The 22,129-nt window shown below is 45.5% G+C and overlaps 2 protein-coding genes across 2 annotated transcripts; both read left to right on the top strand.

Moving 5' to 3' along the window:
- Positions 1-244: 244 nt before the first annotated feature.
- On the top strand, positions 245-18,990 carry LOC6729830 (lateral signaling target protein 2 homolog). The gene is made up of 5 exons (XM_039295192.2): positions 245-937; positions 14,956-15,096; positions 15,158-15,898; positions 15,966-17,023; positions 17,117-18,990. The coding sequence occupies exons 1-5, from the start codon at positions 902-904 to the stop codon at positions 18,093-18,095; spliced, it is 2,955 nt and encodes a 984-aa protein (XP_039151126.1). The 5' UTR covers positions 245-901; the 3' UTR covers positions 18,096-18,990.
- Positions 18,991-19,024: 34 nt separating this feature from the next.
- Positions 19,025-22,126, top strand: LOC6729829 (cilia- and flagella-associated protein 58). Its single transcript, XM_002105096.4, has 4 exons — positions 19,025-19,689; positions 19,755-20,372; positions 20,424-20,740; positions 20,799-22,126. Exons 1-4 carry the CDS (start codon positions 19,175-19,177, stop codon positions 22,001-22,003), a joined length of 2,655 nt encoding a protein of 884 aa, XP_002105132.2. The 5' UTR covers positions 19,025-19,174; the 3' UTR covers positions 22,004-22,126.
- The last annotated feature ends 3 nt before the right edge of the window (positions 22,127-22,129 follow it).

The following is a 22,129-nucleotide window of genomic DNA, read 5'->3' as shown; positions in this document are numbered from 1 at the left end:
TGTACTCATTCTAATTTATTAATTTAACTACGCTATGAAGTAATTACATACGGAGGTAGAACTTTGATACTTACTGCAAATCCTTAAGCAGATTTTAGCAAATACCCATCAAAGAAAAATGTAATTAGGTATAAGCTTATGTCAAACATTGAAAATCCAGAACATACAACAGCATCGCATTGCTAGTGTGAACGGTGTAGAATATTTTTACGAGTCCGCGACATTTTCCCGCGAACCGTAGAGCGCCACACTCTTGGCAGTTCTAATCGCAGACCCCGCCGACTGGTCACATTAATCGAAAAAAAAACTTTGCTGCGAACGCACGGACGCTCCGCTGTCGACGGAAATCGCATCGCAACGCGAAGGGCGGATGAGTGCTGCGCGAGTTTAATGGAAAAGTTTGCAATCCGAGTCGCCCGACATTCGAGTGGTCAGCCTCCGCTTTGACGCACTGCCCCTGCAGGCCGCCACAGGACAACCGACGCAGTTTCCGCGAGGGAAATGCAGCTCCACCTAATGAGACCGTAGAGTCACGCGTGTGAGGAGCACGAAAAGTGAAAAAGCAAGAAAATAAGATATAGGAGAACAACAAAAGGCAGAAAAGCAAAGTGCGAAGAGGCCAAGGCATTTAAACAAAATTCACAATAAGTGTTAAAATCAGTAATGTGCATTTAGCAGTTGCCAAACAAATTGCATTTTTCTTTGTTTTGTTTGGCTCGTACGCGCTAGTGTTGGTGTACAGTGCGAGTGAGTAAGTGAGTGAGTGCGTGTGTTTGTGTGCGCGAGAGCAAGGACAACAAGAAAGAGCAGCGGAAGAGGAGAAGACGAGTAGCAGGAGCAGGAGGGGAGGAGGCAGAGCAACAACTGTGGAGCTGCAGCTGGAAGGAAACAACCTCCTGCGATGGACACGTTTAAACGCTGGCTAAACAAACCCAAGGTACAGTTTTTGTTTTCTGCTCCTATTTTCGCATAAATGATGAACGATAACCCGATTAGTAGTGCCCTCTTATCACTAAAACAAAACCAAACAACAACAACAAGAGAGAGAGCGCAGCGCAATTAATTAAAATAGTGAGCAGAGCCCGATAGAGAGAGAGAGAGCAACAAATGGTGTCAAATGTGCCAGTGTGTGTTTTAACTGTGCCGTTGTGACGTCAGCCTTTGGCCCTGGCTCATTCTCATTATAGGCTAGCGCCCTCTCGCTCGCACCCTGTTAGCCAGCTGGGTTTTAACCGCATTTCGTTTCCGATGATTAATTCGAATTCGCTGACGTTGCAGCAACTGCATCTCGGCGTGTTGTTTTTACATTTTTGTTTTTTTGCACAATACGTGTGTGCAAGCTGCACTCTCAATTCAAATTGGAAACACTCACCAACACATGCACGCGGCCACATGCACATGCACATGCCCAAAGTAACAACAAAAACAAATATGGCGCCAGTCCGTTCGTGTTGCAAATTACAAGCAAAAGCAGCTAAAGCCAAAGCCAACTAATTTATGTATCTGCGCCTGGTAATTTGGGATCTATTCTGTTCCGCTCGCAGCGGGGAAATCCCCCTCGCTATCTTGCTGTGGAAAATCACTCGAGAAAACAATGTCAAAGCTCCAGCGATTGGAGGAGCAGTCTATTCTTAGCCATCCAACTTACAGTTGGAACTAGCTAAGGCGGATCTTTCAGATCCCATTCAAGGTACATTCATGATGCAACCTGATAAATAACTTACAAAATGCACAACCTGGATTAGCCTATACATTTTGTCGTATCATATTAGATTTGTTTATTATCCAAAATGTTATAATATTAAGTGTTTATTGAACTTTTCCGTGAGGTGAACTCATGTTGCTCTGGAAGCGAATTGTCCCTTGCACACAAGTTCGTCTGTTTCTATTTTGAGAGCCCCCCTAAATTCGGGTGTCTGGAATATGTATGTGTGTACATGGTAAATGTGAACCGCTAGACCCTAGCCTCCAAAAATAAATCGCCACCGATGGAGCGCGTTTCGTGCCCCTCATCCAGTTTTCCTCCCGATCGCTCGTCAATCAGTCAATCCGTTTGACATTTTGATTGCCGTCGCCAGATTTCTATTTGTGCTCAAGAGTAGGAAAAATGGAATTAGAAGCAATTTACACGCAAATCCATTAAATCAAAGGCAAACACCCTATATGGCTATACATGACTATGTGCGGTGTGTATTTGTGCGACCTCGGTTACCTGGTGCTGGAGGTCAGTGTCGAGACTTGTGTCGGGTGTTGAGGGGGCTCCTCCACTCTCGGAATCGAATCAAATGGCAAACAGATGTCTGGTTTGGTCTGGTCTCGTCTCGTCTGTGGGCAGAAGGGCCTCGGATGTTTATGTTTGTTTTCGAGTGCTCAATAGCCGGGAAGATATTGTATTGTCTGTATCTGTGGCTGGCACTTCGATTAGATAAGATAGCGACGAGTGGAGTGGAGTGGAGTGGGTGGGATTTGCCTGCGCATCACGTTTAATCGCAGGTGATCGAGGGGGCTTGGTGTTTATCGATTAACGGGCTGCGAAAGTATCGTTTAAATCGCAATTTGCAGCACTATTTGCATTTGTTTTCCAACAACGGAGTGTAAGAGCTGTAAAGTCAAGTTTGCGGGTCTTTAATGGCTTCAAATGGCTACTCAATCATTCCAAAAGATAACATAGACCACGAAGAGGTGTTTCTATAATAAACAACTTTTATGTATACTTTGAAATAAAAACTTTAATGGCAAATACATTTCGTAACTCGCGATCTTATTGGCAAAAAAAAAAAATAAAAACAGTAATGAGGTTTTTTTTTTGGTATTTCCTCACTTTTCAAATAACTCTTTGGCCATAAATAATTGAAAACTTCGTTAAGACTCGCTGCATGATTTATTACGCTCTAAATGCATTCGGAAATTCCAATTGGATTTGCAAAGGTGATCAAAGCGAAATGGAAATACGGTTTTCTTCGGTTTACTTTCCGGATGCCTCGTAGTTAGTTGCTCTCTACTTTGCTTTGTTAATTAACACACTTCTTTCCATCTCCACACCTTCCCCCTTCGCCGCCCATCTCGCATGCAGCTCGTAAGTAACGGTACGTTTTCCTTATTTTCTTGGTGGTGGAAAATGCCTCGCAAACGAAACGGAAAATCCACACAGACGTCTTAAGTTTCTGCTTTGCTTTCATGCCCGCACATGTGTGTGCTTGCAACTCTTTCGTCTGGCATCTACCGCACTGCTCTTCTTTTTCATTCATTGACTGCACACAATTTTTCCGCCGCCGCTTCCTGGTCTTCTCTTTCTTTTCTTTTCATTTCGTTTCTTTTTTCCTTCTCGTCTCGTGTCGTCTCGTCTTTGTGATTGCGATTGTGTCAACTTTCTTTCTCCTGCAAAGTGAGATTCTTGGGCCGAGGTCGCTTTTGTTGCGATTCAAAAATAAACAGAAACCGCACGGCGATAGCGTTGCCAGATGTGTCGCAAGGCATTGCCATATCGAGTTGCATAATCCGAGATTGCTTTGCTTTGTGGTGTGTCAACCCTGTCCGCTGCATTCTATTGCAGCAACGAGAAACTAGCAAACAACGAGTGAGTAATTGAATGCGATTTTAACTAGGAAATCTACTCAATTTAGATTAATTTTAAAAAACCCTGCTTGTTACTTAAACTTTAAAATAAGCAAAGTGCTTAGAAGCTTGCTCATTGGTGGGCACAGATTAATGAGGCGATTTTCATTCAAGTATAATACCCTAAGGAAGAGTATGCAGTGAATGCAATTGTTTTCACTCCGTCTGTGCATATAAATTTTCATAAAAACGAAACCGACGACGCGCTGAAGGCAGACAGACAAAGGCGAGGAGAAACCGAGACAATGGAAGCTGGGAAAGAGGCGACTGCCCCGAAACCCAGATCCCAAAAAAACGCGATCGGATCCGCAGTCAATGGAACTGCCAACTGGCAACTGGGGGCCACTAAAAACTCTGAAAGAAGGCGGCACGCGCCACAGGCGCCTGTAATTGATTATCTCTGATGTGGCGGGCACTCGATCTGTGAGCCCAAAACCAATAGCGTTACATCATTTTCCCATATTTAATTTGCTTGCATAAATACAATGTACACTATACAATATATATATATGTTTATTCCCATCTAAACTCGTACACCACACATATAGGAAGTATTGTACAGACGATAAAGCAAACACTTTTATACTTTATTTTTTGCGCTTGCCTTTCGGATACTTGATTATAAATGTTTGACGATGAATGCATAAATGTATACGTAACCATGTACACTAATATAAAGCAAAAATAGTGGGTGCGGACTGAATCGCATTTGTGTGAGTGTCTGCCGGTCGATCAGCATTATTGAGCACATGGCTCAGATTCGCATTCGTAGTCAGATTGCGATGGCTGCTGGGTCTTCCCAGCAGTGCTGAAACAAAGGCATTTGCAATGTTCTTCTATCATCCCATTCAAAAGCAAAACCTAAACTAGTAGTTCCCCAGCTTGGTTTCTGGTATTTCTACTCGCTGCTTTTCGGCTGGCCAAAAGATATCTCTCTCATGTGTCTTGGCTTTGTGTGCTTTGCCATAAACTCATTTGAAGTTGGCATTGAATTGTTTTACGGCCCGAATCGCCAAGAAACAAAAGTAAGCCATAAAAAAGTGAAATCCATGGGTGGCTGGCAGTGTCTGATTTTTTGTATTTAATCGTTGATGGCTTGGGTTTTTTCATATTTTCATTTTGCTATCGTTTCTACAATTATTTTCTGTTGTTTCTGAAATGCTTCTCTCGAACTTCTCCCCCGGCTTTTTGGAGCATGTTGCAAAGGTGTGCAATTAAAGTCTGTTGCGTCGTCAGCACGAAAATCGGCCATTAACACAATAAACTCTGACTTGTGGCTTACAACAAAAGCATAAAAGTACAAAATTACCCGCAAAACAATTAAACATGAGCTGGCAAAATGGAAATTACAACAACAATAGCCGTTTAACAATTCAGCCTAAGAAAGTCATGACTGCAACGAGCTGAATGAACCGCGGGAATCGACGGGGGGCAGCTATCTCCTTAGCCAGCTTAAAAAAAAAAATTCACTTATTTACGCTTTCTTAACTTAAACTTATGGCCGAGAAAACGGGCGCGAAGAGTAAAAAACACTTCTTCTGACAAAAGTGAAGGAAGTTAAGTGGCAGCAAAGTCAGCCCTCTTGGTAATGGCAACCGATTATAATGCCCATTTCTGTTTCAATGATGCGGATGCAGTGCGTTTCGCAATCCCAGCCACATTATGAAACGACCTTACAAGTAAATAATAACGATAAATAGAAAGATAAACACCAAAGAAACCTGTTCCAGCGAGAGCTATTATTACCCCAATATTTTCGGTTTTATTTGCTTTCAAAGCATTAATGCTTCTGCTAACTAACCATAAAATGTTCGTATCATCATTTGTTGCATTAAGAATTCACGTTGCATGTGTTTATTCATTCAGTTTACCCCATTTAATGCAATCTCTATCGTATTTGTCAACTTCATTTAACGCTTAACTGTTCTGAAACCCACTCTGCATGCTCTGCATATTACACCTCTTGTACAAATAAAGCAAGTTGCCCCAAGCTCATTTTCACCATCTGCGCCATGAATGGACTCGGTGCGTATACGACCCGTTGGCCAACACACATTTAGTGCAGTGCAACAATGTGTTTGTACTTGTGTTTGTGTTTGCTTGTGGTGATTGTGCGAGTGTCTGCTTGTTGCTCGTGCCAACAACAATAGCAACAACTTCAGCGATATATTAGCAAGAGAAACAACAACGAGAGCAACCTGTTTCTTGCGGTGCATTTAATTTGGGCCATATTGACATGTGCCGCCACTGCCGGCGTCACCGTTAACGACTTTTGCTTCTGCTCGCCGCTGGCCTCAATTTGGTGTTCTAGTCCGTTGGAGTATATAAAGTAAAGGCCGCCAAGGTGGGCCACAAATGTCGTCTGTCAACATTACGAAAGTCTTGATAAACAGCATTCTGATGGAAGTCGCCTGAAGGCAACTCTGAGATACTACTAACTGACTGCACGACAGACATTTGTCATTTCTAATCACTATTCAAATTATGAATTAAAATGTTGACTGGAGACTTACGCTAAACATTCTGACATAGATTCGACTCATAATTATCATTACATGGGCTTAATTATAATGGAATCTTTGAAAGGAAAGCGAAATGTCATGATAGACAGCATTCTTTGTTCCAATCACTGTTGAAGTTATATGAAAGCTTGCTCGGCAATCTGAAAAGAATTTGACATAGATTAGACATTGATATTATCAGCTTCACAGATAATTAAAGCTTGAGACATTTAATTGAAACATTTGCTACGGCAATCTTAGTAAACTGATGGCATTCCATACACAATGACTCATAGACCACAAGTATTTGTTAACTACTGATAAATGTTCTAGTTGCGAAGTACGTGGAAAAGGTATTATAAGAAGGGCGCACAACTTTTACACCTCTATTAGATTACAAAATCTAATTCCACGCTTTTGCACTTGAGGTCATCGCATTGCGAATCTCTTGAGCGTATTCCTCGGAAACGTAGGCACGTGATCGGGCTTTATATTTCGTCACATTCAGCTAACCATTTTATTTGCTTTGGATGATTTAATCAACTTGTTTTGAGCGTCTTGTTCCCTGACCCTGCCTCTAATTTCCCAGGGGAAACACTTACAACAGCTCTTTTGTCAGCTAGCTTGCAACTTTTCCACTGGGTGGAACAATATAAAATTAACACGAAATTAGTTGATAATACAGGCCACATATGTTCACTGTTCCCTGGTGTCTAAGTATTCGTGATCCACGCGCTATTTAGTGGATTTAGTGACGCATTAAGTCGGTCCAGGGAATACATACACTATACTGATAATATAAGTCTACGTATAGACAACGTGTATTCATGAATTGAGCTCACGTAGCTTAGCGAATCGTGCCGAAATCACAGATTCAACAGAAAAAGTGACTAAGATGGCTAAGTAAGTAGATTCGTAGTTGATCGATTCCAAAGAGAACTTATGGAACTTAAAAATCTATTAATATCACTTGTTTCAAATCAAAGAAAGCCCAGAAACCCCTTTATTCAAACTAAGCAAACAAAGCTAATCAGTAGAGCTATTTAAACTCGATTTATTTCCATTAGTAGAGAATCAACGCTGATAGCTATATATATTTATTCAAAGTGGGTGCTTGTTTTCTCAGTCATGACCCTACAAGCAATATTTGTATATTATTACCGCAAACAGGAAATAATTATATGCAGCATGATTGTGTGGCGATTACAATCATTTTCAACCCAGATGCATTGGCATAGTGAACGTAGATTCTCCGAGATCCCATCGATTAAGTCGTTATCTCAATAGCTAGCCGCCAGCTTTCCCATGACATTATTTCCTACTGAATATATAGAAACTTGAGTAGTTTTCCACTGCTGCCGACGACAGTAAGAATGCTCTTTTCATTGTGATTGCACTTCGGGGATCGATATTCAGTTTGTACCGCCTTTATCGGACTACGGACACACATGTAGCCCATTTATGTCGGCTATATCTTACATTTGCGATAAGATTGTGTAACGTTTCCAAACCGAAAATCAAATAATTTAGTGCTCTGCTTGGTTGGGTTCCTCTACCTTCTTTTATTGGCTCAGTGTTCGATTATTTTCCTTATTTACTCGGAAGGCAGTCGGTAGGGTTTTTGTAAACTCTGGTTAAATATTGGTTAGCAACTTAATCCGCATATTTATTCAGTAATTTCCTGTTACTGCTGCTGTGCAGCCACGAAAACACACAAACTGAAATTACTCTACAATGTTTTCATATTGATTGCGCTCCGTGTTATCACAACTGACGTCGACTGAAGGCTGTCAGGGCTTTAGCCCTCTTATTGATCACTTTTCCTTGCACTCCGCCAAACTGATAATTTAGTTTTACAGGTCAAACGTTGGCCTGCGATGCACCTCGGAAAACCCCGTTCCACGACCGGCCGTTGCTCAATTCCTGACCCAAGGTGGACCACTTGGTTCATTGGCCATCTCGGCGCGGAGATTGTGCCAAGGCAGTCTACGTGCCCGCCGCCGCCGCCGCCACTGCGAGCGATATGTCAATTATTCGTTACGCTTTTTGCCAGACGTGCAGACAGTTTCCCAAAATAAAAACGCTTTTCAAATGGCCATAGCAACGGTCAGTCGGGGAAAAGTAAAAGCGGTGAAATTTTCACATTCACAACGAGTCGATCTCCTCGAGGAGTTTGAAGTGAGTGCAATGGCCACTCCACTCCACTCCAGCTGCCCAGTCGGACCGCAGCTGTGGACTCGGCAGCCACTCTCCTACTTTCGAATGGCGGCGGTTTCAATTGCGGATTGCATTACGCCCGCCAGACACCGCCGGCCATTGCGTCCCACTTATTACCTAATCCCAATCCCAGACCCAGTCCCGATCGCCGGGTAGACACAGAGCGCCCTTGCTTATCAGTTGCCGGCGACATCAACTTTTCTCGCAGTGCACTCCACTCGTTACATAAGGCGGAGGCACAGCGAGTCTAGGTCTCACTCTTTTCTCGCCGTGTCTGTGGCTGTGGCCGGCATATCAATGAGAGGAGCGGGAGATCGGATGCGCGTGTGGACGCCAACGCCCACGTACTGCACGTACACTACTGCTCCGCCCGCACACCCAACCAGCTCCCCGCCAGAAATCCGCTGTTTGGTTACTCAATTATCGACACTTCCGAGTGCCGGACGAGCGCACTTTAACCCCCGCTGGAAAGTGAAAGCGATTTGTGGTTTATCTTCTCAGTTGTCATTGTTGAGAGTGAAGCAGGCAGGAGGGGGTACTATCGGTGGCCAGTGTCAAGATTATTAAATACCAGTGGCAGTGGTGCACACAGCAAATGGAAAATCCCAGCTAGCTGGGATGGCAATAGGAGAAGAAGCCATTGAAAAATCGGTGGGGGAATCGAATCCACATTGCGATACGCACGACTCCAGAAAGGTGAAAAGTAATCCTGCAAGTTTAAGGTTAATCTGATTAGTGCTACTGCTGTTTCCATGAAGTTATTAAAGTACTAGAAAGTTGGGAGTTTGTCAATCGCTAGCTATCGAGTGACACTCTTGAAATCAGTGTTGTAAATGTATCTGAAAACGTCCCCTACTCGTTTATAAAACATAACTGCGTTTTTGCAATATGCCATTAAATCGAACTTCACAGATCGTAATCATAAAATGCAAATAATTCAACCGGAATCAACCTGTTGATGCGATAAAAACAAAAACAAGCTGCAAAAAGCGGTGACAAAGTGATTTAAAAAATGTGAGACCCGTTCGGTCTCAGTTTATCAACGATTGCGACACATTTTTGGGGCCTCATGAATATGCAATGGAGCTGATGACGATGATGACCTCTTTCTCCACCCGACTATCCTCACCCCCACGCCCACAATCCCCCTCCTCCCCAATCTTTCTGCCGCCCCATCCATTATTATCCAATTTATTTGATGGGTTTTATTGGCATTCGTCTCTTGGGCGCATTTTGTCATCTCTTCCGCATCGATTTGCCATCGCCAGCTGTTTTCCACTCTTTCGCCCTTCTGCTTCTTCATTTACATTGGGCAATTTTGATATGCAAATTTCTCCGTTCGATTTGTTAAGAAACTGACTTAATTATGACATAATAAAAAAAGGGCCACTGGTTTGGCTGGCCGGCTGCATCCGATCATATCGTTTATGCGTTTTGTGGACAGTTCGTTCAACTTTGAGCAGTTTGCCGTAAATAAAAATCCTTAAATCGACTTCCGGTTTATCCGTTTGCAAGGGTTATAATTCGTATAATTTACTTGCGCACTTTGTTTGCCCAGCAGAGTTGAATGCACCCGCGATAATTCGATTTATTTTAGCTCATTTTGTTTTTTTTTCACTTTTGCTGGGGGATTTGAATTTTATGCTTCTTGGGCTGCAATCATTATGTTTGGCGATATGTCCTGTATAAAGCAAATCCGTTGTTCCCTTATATACATAAGAATATATATACTGTATATATATATAGGCTGGCTATCTGCCGTGCTGATATTGAATCTTTATATTTACGCGAGTAGCTTTCGTTTGTTTATCAAGCTCATTTATTTATATACGATTTGACCGTGACTCAGTTTTCACTCGTTCTTTCTCTTTTCGTCTGCTTGAATTGAATAGGGTTTATAGCGAAATTCCTCTTAAAACATTAAAGATGTTGTAATGCAACTTCAACAGAATTCATGGGAATTGAAAAAGGGAAATTCGTTTTAGGCATTTGATACCTCAAAGGAGTTTGTTTATCATGCGAATGGCTGATTAGTCAGTTCCCAGAACTCAATATTCGCATTTCGAGTGGTTTTCCCTATATCACAAGCAAACAAGTAAGCCAACACTATTGATTAGTGTTACAGGTTTTCTACTGTTTTCTCACATTCTTAACAATTGCTTTCGTTGTTTTTACTGCGACGCATTTTCCGATATTTTTTATTGTTGGTTAATAATAGTAATACAGAGTTGTCTTTGCTTCATCTCAACGTGCTTTGATTTATAAATAATATAGTTAGCTGATGTGCGAATTATGAATGCAAATAGTGTATAATTGTTGTTTAATTATATCTTTTTGCGCATTCACGTGAGTTATCTTTAGTAGAAATAAAATTAATGTTTCTAAACCTATTCAATTTACATAAGAGTCATTGGATTTTGGTTTTAGATAACAATCGCATGACAAATTCACGTGAATTCACTTTCATCTATTGAGTGCGAAATGTTAGATGCGGAATTATGATGGGCCTGTCACTTTTAGCACTTGCATTTGATATTTGAAATTTAAAATTTGAGCCAATTAAATTACTCGCTTAATTTGCAGCTCGAGCGGCGCGAATTGTGCAGAAATTGAATTCAATTGATCGGTGGTTCTCAGCGGTAGAGGTAGTTTTCCAGACGTATACCCTCAATTAACCGATGACAGCCAGGTGCCGGGACCAAATTGAATCGTTACGCGGGTCACGACATTCGCCCTGCGATTCACCTCCAGCGCCAATTCTTAGAGAATCTCCTCAATTGGCGAATGTCCAATTGAAATCGTTGCGAAGTAGCAGCAGCCAGCTGTCAAAAGTACAAATCGTGCGAATATATTCAATGTCAAGTGCGTGTTTTTCATTTTCAATTCCACTGAGTCCTTCCTGCGTCAGCAAACGCGGCCAGGTCCTTTGGTCCTTCGAGTGCGAAAAGCTTCAGGGACAGCTATTCGTTCGCATAGATACAAAGGCAGGCTGTCTCGCCAGTGTCCTTGTCGTTGGCTGCCCTCAAGGATTCAGATACAGATACAGATACGGATGCGGATGCGGATGGTGGGGGGTAAAAGGGATGGCAAGCAGCCTGTTGCGCGTGTCATGGTCACCACTACGGACAACTGTGACGTCAGGCAGATGTCCTTATGGTCAGATGGCTGAAATCGCACGCTTGGCTGCAGCATTTTCCGGATAATTTATTTCTTTGACTGTGCGAAACACAAGTTTTAGTTAGGAATAATTACTTAGCTTGCATTGCAAAATGAGTTTATTGTCGAATGAGATTTTTTACTTAGTAAAAAATTGTCTGCCATAAATAAGTTCATAAAATCTAAGATTTTATATATATTTATAATTTGGGGTTGCCGTTTTTGTTTATAAAACCGTTTTTGCCACAATGTCTTATGGCTTGCAATTAGAAAGTTGAACCTATAATATCTCATTACTCATAATTGAAGGCTTTGACCGTAATTCTCAGCCGTCGACTTGACTACTTCCTTTCCATGATTTGCATTTCGAGTTCGCTCGGGCGTCATTTGTTTTCCTCTTCAACTGGAACTGAAAGCGGTTCTCACCCACATCAAGTCGAGCAGCAAATTTGGTTTCACCGCCATTTGCGATACGGCTCGATATCTTCTGAGTGTTGTTTTTCTGTTATCGTCCGTGAACGACAACTTGCTGCTGGGTTGGTTGATGGAAGGGATGGGATGGTGGAGACGGTAGCGGTTACTCACCTTTAATTAGCTGATTGAACACACAAACCAGTTGAAACAACAATTGAAATGCTCGACAAAGGCAGCTTCCAGCCGGGCGATATGCAAATAACTCGCTGGATAAACGCGCACATTTGTGTATCAGTTACTAACAAATTCGGATATGAAACCAAAAGGTGTGGTCTGTTTTTAGAGGTAAACAGTGTCAAAGAACTTTTGCCTTATCGCCTGCGAATCAATTCCTCAAATGTTTGCCCACTTTCTGCGCGAATTTGGTGTGCAAACAAATATTTTATCACGCAGGCCAAAAATTTACCAAATTCAAGACTCGCAATGAATAAGTCACGATGGCCCAATGTGAAATCCTTGGAGTCGTACCTCCTCCTCCAACTTCTGGTCGTTCCGCTTGGCTCGAAATGAGCTTGAAATTTTTAATTACCATTTAACATTTGCCTTTTTGTCAGGGGTTTTTAACTCTTTAATTACATTTGGGATTTGGCTAAATGCTTTCATGTATTTATGAGGCATGTAAATGGCTTTTGATAATCATTCATTATTAAGTTCAAGGCTCCAGTGAGTAAAAGTATAATGAGTCTGCTTGCTTATCGAGAGCTTTAAGTCGCTTAAAGTTGCTTTATGCATTAAAATTCTTGAACGCAAATTTCTAAATTTCGGAATTATGTGTAGTTCCCCCGGCTACTATCAGTAGTATTTACTTATCAACTATATTATGAACTCTCCTTATTCTCTCTATATGGCACATTCTCATACACGGAACTCCCTGCCTTCTTTGCCCGCTCCCAACCAGTTTGTGTCCAAATTGCGACGCTAATTAATGGCTACAACGACTGGCACTTACAAAAAGTGGCTGGCGTCGACAACGTTTTGGCCAGCGTCGTCATGACGGCCAACAGAATGTGGGAATGGGAGCGGGAGCGGGGGAATTCCGACGGTTGGTGGGGTGCTCTTCTTGGGCAGTCATTGAACTATTTACGCATGGCCTTGCTCAATTTATATAATTTATAATTCTCAATTAGATTGCTTATTCTTTTTGGCCATTCTCGCAAAGTGAGAGCGACTGCGACAGCGAATCAAACACACGCCAAATCGAAGCTCAAACATTTTTAGAGCTTTGCCCATTTGATTGTTGTGTAAACAAATGGCAAAAAACAAAAAAAAAAAAGAAAACAAAGGAAAACCAAACTTTACCCTTGGGCCTATGACGAAATGTAAAAAACGAATACAATATTCTGCAGCGATTCATCGAATCGCGTGGGGTGATTCATTCATAACCACTCACTTGCAGTGGCTCATATGGAATCATTGTTACTTTTTCATAATTCGTGGCGTAACTACACAATTAAAAATAAATATCTTACTTAAAATGAAAACTTAAGAAAGGAAATAGCTGGTTTTTTTCAACTGATTTATCACTAATCAAATGTGTGAGTAATGTGCTTTAAAATGCGCTCGCCAATTTTAGTTGAATTACGAATGATTTTCGAGTTTTTCTCGGTGTGCAAATCCAACTGCTATCGTAATTAGTCTTTGTTGTGGCACAAATTTCCCTTGAACAACTCGCCAGCTGTGCCCAGTACACATACTCGTATTCGTATTCGTATTCGCATTCGTATTCGTTATTTCGAATGTGAGTTAAAGTTTTGTGAATGCCCGCCAACACCTCGAACCTCCGGCTCATTGACAAGCGACTACCTTTAACTGGCAGCGATAAAAATAAAAAAAAACAAACCTGCCGAACTGCGCAGTTTTGGTCTTTTGGGGCGGAGAGTCAACGCTTTTGACTCGAACTCGACGTGTTTACCTTTATAATAAACACATTTCGCTCCGTGCATTCGTTTCCTTTCCACCACGGCCAGCTGCTCTTGCCGCTTTCAATATTAAAGCGGAGCACATATGCGAAAACACTGGACGAGCAGCAGTCGGAGCAACTCACACAAAGGCCGGTGAAAACAAGTTCAACCAACCGCCGATAACTTGCTCTATCGCCAGTCTCTCTCTCTCCCTCGCTGTGCTCCCCTCCCTACGGCACCTTTGCATACCCCGTACTCTCCAGCGGGGTACATCTCGTGCGATTTGTTTGGGGTTGGCAGCGCCGCTTAAGTAGAGCCACGTGATTTAATGGATCATTGAGATTTCAGGCACGGCGCGGCTAAGCCCACTTGTTGCATGTTGGATGGGAAGAAAGAAGCGCTCATCCAAGATTGCATCATCCCAGTGGGCAGGCTGTGCCGCTGGTGCTCTGCCCCTCACATGAGGCACATAATTGTTATTCGTGGCATCGGCTTACAGCACCGGTTGCGAAATCGATGGCGCTGATCTTACAGCGGCCATCAAACTGAAAGTACCACAACATCCGTTCCTAACTACTAAACAAGTCAAAAGAGTTGTACTAAACAGAGCTACTAAAATAAGTTCAATTCCTGCGTATGAGTTATTTTTCATACAAATAGCTAAAGAACATTTTCGCAATGCAAAGTGTGATTTATTATTTCGAGCCGCATTGTTAGAGCCCAATATTAGCATACGTGATTTGTGGATCTGTTGTGAAATCAACGTAAATTAGCGGTGCTAATTAAGCCGCTCGTATGTACGGCTGAATGATAGCGTCTACGTGTTTAGTGGCTTATTGAGTCATCCTTATCGCCATTCGGCCATCGTGTGTCGGTCGTGTACCACCTCCAACCCAACACCAATCCCCCAATCATTGCCCATTGCAGTTGTCACACGATCCCTCAAGTTCAGCGATTGCCCATTATAATTTGTTGCACTTGGTGAGCGATAAGCTGGCATTGAGTTCAGTTGGGGGAAAGCGGGAAAGCTGGGGACTGCTTATCTACGTCCAATTACTCATCCAAATTGCATCTCCATTTTATTTTAACAGGCTGATGACAAATCGCTGCTGGCCCGCTTCTTCCATGCGGATCGCTCCCTCACAGCGGTGGCCAGCGAGTTGGACAGCTTCGATGGACGCGCGGAGCCGGATCGATGCACCAGACTGGTCAGCAGACTGCGGCAGAATCAGGTGGGTTTCTGGAAGACTGGCATCATAACTGGACAAAATATAATTGCATCTCTGTTCGCAGGACAAAGTGTTGGCCATCACGAACTTGATAATGGAGGAACTGCTCGGCGAAGATCGTGATCCTCGTGCCTTTCGCGCCAAGTTCCCCGAGGAGGTGCTCCAGGAGAACTTGGCCGGGCAACTGTGGTTCGGTGCCGAGTGCCTGGCGGCGGGCTCCTCGATTATGAACCGGGAGTCGGAGAGCAAAGAGATGCGACCACTGGCCCAAGCGGTGACCAAGAGTTTGGGCAATGTGCGCGTCCTATTGAGGGATCAGTGTTTAAAGAACAATGTGCCCAACAGCAAGACACTGCATCTGGACTTGAACGATTCCACCACGGAGCAGCTATACGAAAGTCTGAAGATCTTCGACCGACTGTTCGCCGAGTTCGAGTTGAGCTATGTGAGCGCCATGGTGCAGGTGAAGTCTCGCCATGAGTACGAGATGCAGCAGTGGATAGGAGTGCTCTTCTCGGAGACGCTGCAGCGAGCTCTGAAGATCGGGCTGCTCGACCAGGAGATGGTGGATGCATTCGATCCTGGACTGATGTTCTCCATTCCACGGCTGGCCATTGTTGCTGGCTTGGTGGTCTATGCCAAGGGGCCGCTCAACATGGACATGCCGGGTGATCAGCTGTCGGAGATGTTCCGTCCCTTCCGCACAATCCTCATCAAGATCCGCGATCTCCTGCGCAATCTCAACAACCAGGAACTGTATCAGCTGGAGAAGCTTCTGTGCACCAACGAGGACATCAACACTAAGGTGGGTAGCCCCTGGCTTAAAATCAAAAGGTACAATCTGAAGCCTAATGAATCCTTTTGTACTCCAGGTGCCACTTGGCTCGAGCAGCATTGAAGCGCCCAGTCCAGAGCACAGCTCCCATCCTACGACGAGCAGCACGCAAAACAATAACAACAGCAGTAACAACAACCATAGCAGCAGTAGCACCAATACCACTAGCACCACCACCACCACCGCGGGGACAACCAATACGCACAGGACTGTGGAGCGGCTGGTGGATCAGCGAAACAACAACCATAATAGCAACAGCAACAGTAGCACTAATCCAACCGTGGAGGGAGCTACGCTGCGCTCTCCGTCCATGTTGTCGCTGTCGGCCACCAGCACGCCCACCGCCTCGCCAACCCCCTCGCCGACACCCTCGCACTCGATAGCCTCGACATCATCGGCGGCGACAAGCTCCACAAATCCACCAGCGGACTGGAGCGATGGCGACGATGAGGACGAAGACGATGACGATATTGACGTGGATGAAGAGGATCCAGAAAGCAGCGACGATGGCACGGACGAAGAGCAGTTGCTCAAGGACATCGTGGCGGCGGACTGTGCCTCCGGTTACCTCATACCCAACACCAATCTGGGCAATCTGCTGCAGCCGCAGGAGGTTCCTCTCACGGACAACTTCGTGGCCAGCGAAGATGATGAGTACGGAACGGCGGAACAGCAGGGTCACCAGGGACTCGAGGAGGAAGAGCCCAGCACCAGTGCTGCCATGCTGGCGGCCACCCGCACCTTGCAGCGGCTGCGCCTGCCCAGCAGCGACAACGAACCCCTAGCAGAGCCCACGACAATCAAAGCGAGCGAGGAGCATATGCAGCAGCCAAGCGGTCGCCATCACCGCCATCACCAGCGCCACCATCATCACCATCACCACCGTCACTCCCATCAGCATCAACATCGGCAGCCCCATCCGCATCGCACGACGCGCAGTGGTCGCAAGCGTTGCAGCCTGGAGGCGGCGGATCCGGAAACGATTCAGCCCGAGCGTGAGCAGAATCTAGCCAGCGGCGATACCAGTGCCGCCTCCTCGCTGTCTGACGATGTATCGCTGGCCATGCGCAACACAACGGCGCGCCTCAAGTTCAAGTAAGTAAAATTATATTATAAAAATAGAAGTCGCAATAGTTGTGGTTTTGATTCACCCCAGAACTAATCCATTTTTTTTTTTCTCATCAATAGAAGCACCGAGAACCTGCTGCACCGCCTGTTTGTCTGCATCGCCGGGGTGGCCGATCAGCTGCAAACGAACTTCGCATCCGATTTGCGCCAGATCCTGCGCAGCGTGTTCCTTATGAACATGTCGTCCGCCCAGGAGGAGATTGACATACCGGAAAAGACAAAGGAGTCGGAGCTGTTCGAGTTCCGGGCCTCCGAGAACGATGTGATACAGGAGAGCGCCGGCTCCAACCAAAGCATTTACTCAGCCGAGGAAGTAAATCCCGAGCTGGACAACGTGTTCAGCGCCGGCGGTGGGAACCAAGCCACTGGTCAGCGCCATTCCGCCGGCGCCAGTATGCAGCGAAATAATACCATTGATCTGGCGAGTCAGCCTGGCGAGGGTAGTCCCAGTGGAGTAACGACGACCACCAGTCGCTCGCATGTGACGCGCAGTCGAAGTCTGGGGGATCAGGAGGCAGCCAGCTCGGCCACCAGCAGCACTGCACAATTGCGACAGCTGGAGCAGCAGCAGCAACAGCAGCAATTGCAAATTCAATTGCAGCGACAGCGCAACAATTCCGTGGGCAGTAACACGCCCTCAAGCGCTTCCTCCACTAGCTCCAGCTCCGAGCAGAACTCCCCGGTGAGCGCCAGGAGTGGCAGTCGCCGACGCCTGCAAAGCAACAACGAAACCCAGATGCCCTCATCGGCAACGAGCACCTCAGCAACGCTTTCTCCGCCAGCGTGGATACCCGATGGCAAGGCACCGCGATGCATGGCCTGCCAGACGCCCTTCACTGCCTTCCGGAGGCGTCATCATTGTCGCAACTGCGGTGGCGTTTTCTGCGGCGTCTGTTCCAACGCCTCCGCTCCGCTGCCGAAGTACGGACTGACTAAGGCGGTACGCGTCTGCCGGGACTGCTATGTGCGCGAGGTGCGCTCCGGCATGGGTGTGCAGGGCGTGCAGAGTGTTCAGAGCGTTCAGGCCAGCGCCTCTTAGGACTGGCCAATGGCGCTACAAGGCGCAGCTGACGACCAAAAATGTGGCCGCGATGGAGGAAAAGCAAACTGTGAATCGCAATTGTTCCGCAAACATTGTTTTCTTTATTTTATACGTAATCCTAATCCCATGCGATGGGGCCACATGACCACAGCCAGGGCCCGCGTGTATAGATCATATATATCTTAAATATATATATTACCCTAGCTATATATTTTTTATTTCCAAACCAATGACCAACTGAGCGTCTATCAAACGAGTCTACAATAAAGCTTCGAACTAAACTAAACTAGACTAAACTAAACGATATTTGTTCATATCAGAAGATAGCGCCAGCTTTAAGTTCGGCTCGCATTTTATAAATATCACATTTTGTTTTCTGTTCTTCGTTTTGTTCCGGGACGTAGGGAAGCACCTTTTAGCGTGGACAAGAGTTTTTTACCCGTAAGCTTTAACTTTGCAAGATCCTTTGTCACTAGCCAAGGCCTTACTAAATGGCAGTTAGAGGTGTAGATAAATGTATGTATATTTTTCTAGCGTCGAGTATCATTATTGTGCGATCAAGCTGATTAGTAGGCGTTAACTGTAGCAGAAATTTTTGCGAAACATTTTTTGTGATTTATCGTAATTTTATATGTATTAATTCGCTTATGTTAATTCGTTTCTATTTGACCTAGCTGGAGTAAATAAGTGCGTAGATGTATGTGGCAAGATGAAATCCTTAAATTGAATTTCAACAATAATAACAACTATATTAACACTAAAGATAAACACATATATACATATATATTTTCTGATTCAAACTTGTAAAAAGAATGTAACAAACGAAAAATCTGTAAATTGAGTTTAAGAAATATACGCAATTTTATGCTTAAATAAAAACCATTCAAATTCATTTTTCAAATCAATTTTGGAATGGGGCAATCCTGAATACAATGTATTACACTAGAACGTCACACTGATTACACAACAATTTTTTTTGTTGATTTTGAATTTTTTTTCTTTGATTTTCGGGAGGATTTCTTCGTTATCCTGCAATCCTTGGCGGTTGTTTTTCTTAGTTGCTTGATACCCTGAAGATGAAATCCTCGAAGCGCAAGATGTCCAGGCTCATTAAGTCCACCTCTGTGAATTCCAAGTCGGTTTCGATGATGAACTTGGAGGAGCGATTCCGGGAGAGCGTGGAGCCGGCGCAGATAAATCTACTGCGTGATCTTAACGATAAGTTTTTCTCAAGCTCCTACCAGCTGGTGCAAAGTCTTAGCGAACGCTTCCCCTTTCTGGCGGGCAAGGTCAAGTTGTATGTGGACATCCTCTCCAGACTGCACACGCACTACGCCAGCGAGGTGGAGCAGGGCAGGGCAATGCATGAGAAGGTGAGAACGGCGGACGAGAAGCTGCAACTGGCCCTGCGGACCACGGCCATCTCGGAGGCGATGATGGAGCACTTGCGTGAGTCCTTGGAGGACGCCTGGCGGAACGAGGACGCGACCAAGAATCGGGAGGAGACCATGCAGCTGCAGCTGATGTCACTGGTGCGCAGCGATCAATCAAATATCACAAAAGGCACGACCGATCAGGTGCCAATCTCTACGTGAGCTCATCTACTATACCCCCCAGTGAGGTTTCCTAGTTTACTAGAACTGATCCTTTTCGCAGCAAGGACCTCCAACTTCATCGCTTGGTCCTTCGGGAGCGCGATCGGCTGGCTGCCGAGCTGAAGGACCACCAGAAGCGACTGCAAACTAACCGCCTTTACTCGGAGTCGGTGGAAGTCATGATTGAGGTATACAAGGAGATTATCTCCAAGCTCAATGCGCGGGCGAAGAAAGCCGAGTTGGACAACTTTCGGCTGGAGCACAGATGTAATGTGGAGCAGGATAGGTACGAGGATCGGCTGCTGCATCTGAACAAGGAGCTGGTCGCCGTGGTGCAGCAAAACGAGGACCTCCAGGCGGCCGAGAAGGATTTTGCGGAGCTGGCTGCCACCAACGAAGCACTAAAGCAGCGCAGCGATCGTCTTTCGCGGGAGAACCATACCCTGACCAAGTCCCTCCGAATCATGGAGGATGAGAAGAACAAGCTGCAAACGAGTCTAAAGGTATCCGAGGGTCTCAACGATGCCCAGAAACGGGACAAGCTAGATCTCGAATTGGCGCGCCGTGCAGCCGAGCGGGATGCCAAAAAGAAGGCGGACGACTCGATGATCCTGGAGCGACGTTTCCACCTGCTGGCCAAGAAGAACACGGAGCTCAACGATCAAGTTCTGGTCAATCAGTGAGTATCATATTTCTAGAATAGTATTGATACTACCTTACGACCTTTTAGAAATGAGCTCAAGGTCCAGGAGAAGAAGATGCTGATGGCCACCGCCAAGCTGAATGAGGCCATCCGCCAAAAGGAGGAAATAGGTCGTTCGCGGGACAAGCTGAGAGCAGAGATCACCCGTTTGAATGACATTGTGGCCGGAGTACGACACGAAATCGCGTCTATTCGCCACCAAATGCAGGATTTGGTAACCGATCTGCTTCGAGCCAACAAGCAGCTGGACGAGAAGGACCTGCAGGTGCAGAAAATCGCTCGAGAAAAGCGGGAGCAGAGCCTGGAGCTCAACGATGCCTACAAGAAGATCGATGGGATCGAGGGTGAGCATGCGAAGAAAAGCATTAGATATTGAAATTGATTCGAACTGGATTCCTACAGAGACACTTGCCCTGAAGTCTGAGCGATTGGAGGTGCTCCAAGTGGAGCTGCAGCAGAAGCAGCAGGAATTCACGAACGTCAAGAAGCAGATGGAAGTGATCCAATCGGAGAAGGTCATGCTAATGAAGACGATGGACATGTGCTCGAGGGACCGGTCCACGCTGCAGAACACAATGACCAAGTTGACGCACCAGATCAACCAGATGACCAGCTCGCTGGCCATTAACGAAAAGGAGATCTCCAGCCTGAAGAACCAGATTGAGCAGCTGAACCGAACTGTGAAGCAGAAGCAGAACGAGATTCACGCCAAAAGTCGCCTGTTGGCCAGCACAAAGACGGATCTTCGCGAGATGAAGATCCGGGTGGAACAAGCCGCCCACACCATCGATACCGATGAAAAGCGCTTTAAGCACATGGCCTGCGCCCTGGACGAGGTCACCAAAGAGAAGAGTCTGGTGGGCTTGCAAATGGTTAGGAGGAATGATGAGGTGCGTCTGCTAAGGGAGAAACTGGATATGATGCAGAAGGCCATCGATCGGGGAACCATGCAGTACAACCAAAGGGTGGAGGACATCAGGTTGCTCAAACTGGAAGTGGTAAACCTGCGAACTTCGCACGAATGCATGCAGCGCGAGGTGGGCAACAAGGCGGCCATGCGCCATGATGTGATTCGATTGGAGCGACAGCTCAACCAGGAGAGGCTCAAGGTATCCGCCTACTCGGAGGAGTTGTCCCGCCCCTGTCGCATCCATCGCTGGCGAGTCCTGCTGGGCAAGGATCCGCGCCGCTTCGAGTTGATCCGCAAGATTCAACAGCTGCTGAAGCGCAACATTCGGCTATCCGTGGAACAGGAAAACAAGGCCAAGGAGCTGGCCGAATTGAAGCACGTTCACGAGGAGTTCAAGCGCCAGATGGCGAATCTCCCCGATCCGAGTGTGCGCCAGAAGCTCTGCATCCAGCAGCGCATCAATCGCCGCCAGACCCGCCAACTCAAGGCCATGAAAGCTGAGCTCAGGATCAACGAGATCGACCTCAAGACCAGGGAGCACCTGATAGATGGCTTCCAGGAGCAACTGCGCCTGCATCATCTGCAGAACAAGAAGAACTTCGATGGCAGGGGGGATTTCTCGATTCACAATGGCAAGGCGACCGAGGATGAATTCACGGAACAGGTGTTCGACATGTCTGCCACCTGCGAAAGTTAATCTCCACAAGCTGGATGATGGTATCCACATATATGTACATATGGAGGAAAACCTCCAACTTCGATAGGGTATCTTTTTCACTTTCAGAATATTAAAGAAAACATTACCATTTATCAATTATCATTA

The sequence above is a fragment of the Drosophila simulans genome, chromosome 3R (genome assembly GCF_016746395.2).
Source record: "Drosophila simulans strain w501 chromosome 3R, Prin_Dsim_3.1, whole genome shotgun sequence".
Lineage (NCBI taxonomy): Eukaryota > Metazoa > Arthropoda > Insecta > Diptera > Drosophilidae > Drosophila > Drosophila simulans.
This window is presented reverse-complemented; position numbering and strand designations above follow the sequence as displayed.

Excerpts from the sequence above, each read along its gene's own strand:
- LOC6729829 (XM_002105096.4), top strand. The coding sequence starts at position 19,175 with ATGAAATCCTCGAAGCGCAAGATGTCCAGGCTCATTAAGTCCACCTCT. Across the intron at positions 20,373-20,423 it reads GATCAAGTTCTGGTCAATCA|AAATGAGCTCAAGGTCCAGG; the intron begins GTGAGTATCATA and ends ACGACCTTTTAG. Across the intron at positions 20,741-20,798 it reads GAAGATCGATGGGATCGAGG|AGACACTTGCCCTGAAGTCT; the intron begins GTGAGCATGCGA and ends GGATTCCTACAG.
- LOC6729830 (XM_039295192.2), top strand. The coding sequence starts at position 902 with ATGGACACGTTTAAACGCTGGCTAAACAAACCCAAG. Across the intron at positions 938-14,955 it reads GCTGGCTAAACAAACCCAAG|GCTGATGACAAATCGCTGCT; the intron begins GTACAGTTTTTG and ends TTATTTTAACAG. Across the intron at positions 15,899-15,965 it reads ACGAGGACATCAACACTAAG|GTGCCACTTGGCTCGAGCAG; the intron begins GTGGGTAGCCCC and ends TTTGTACTCCAG.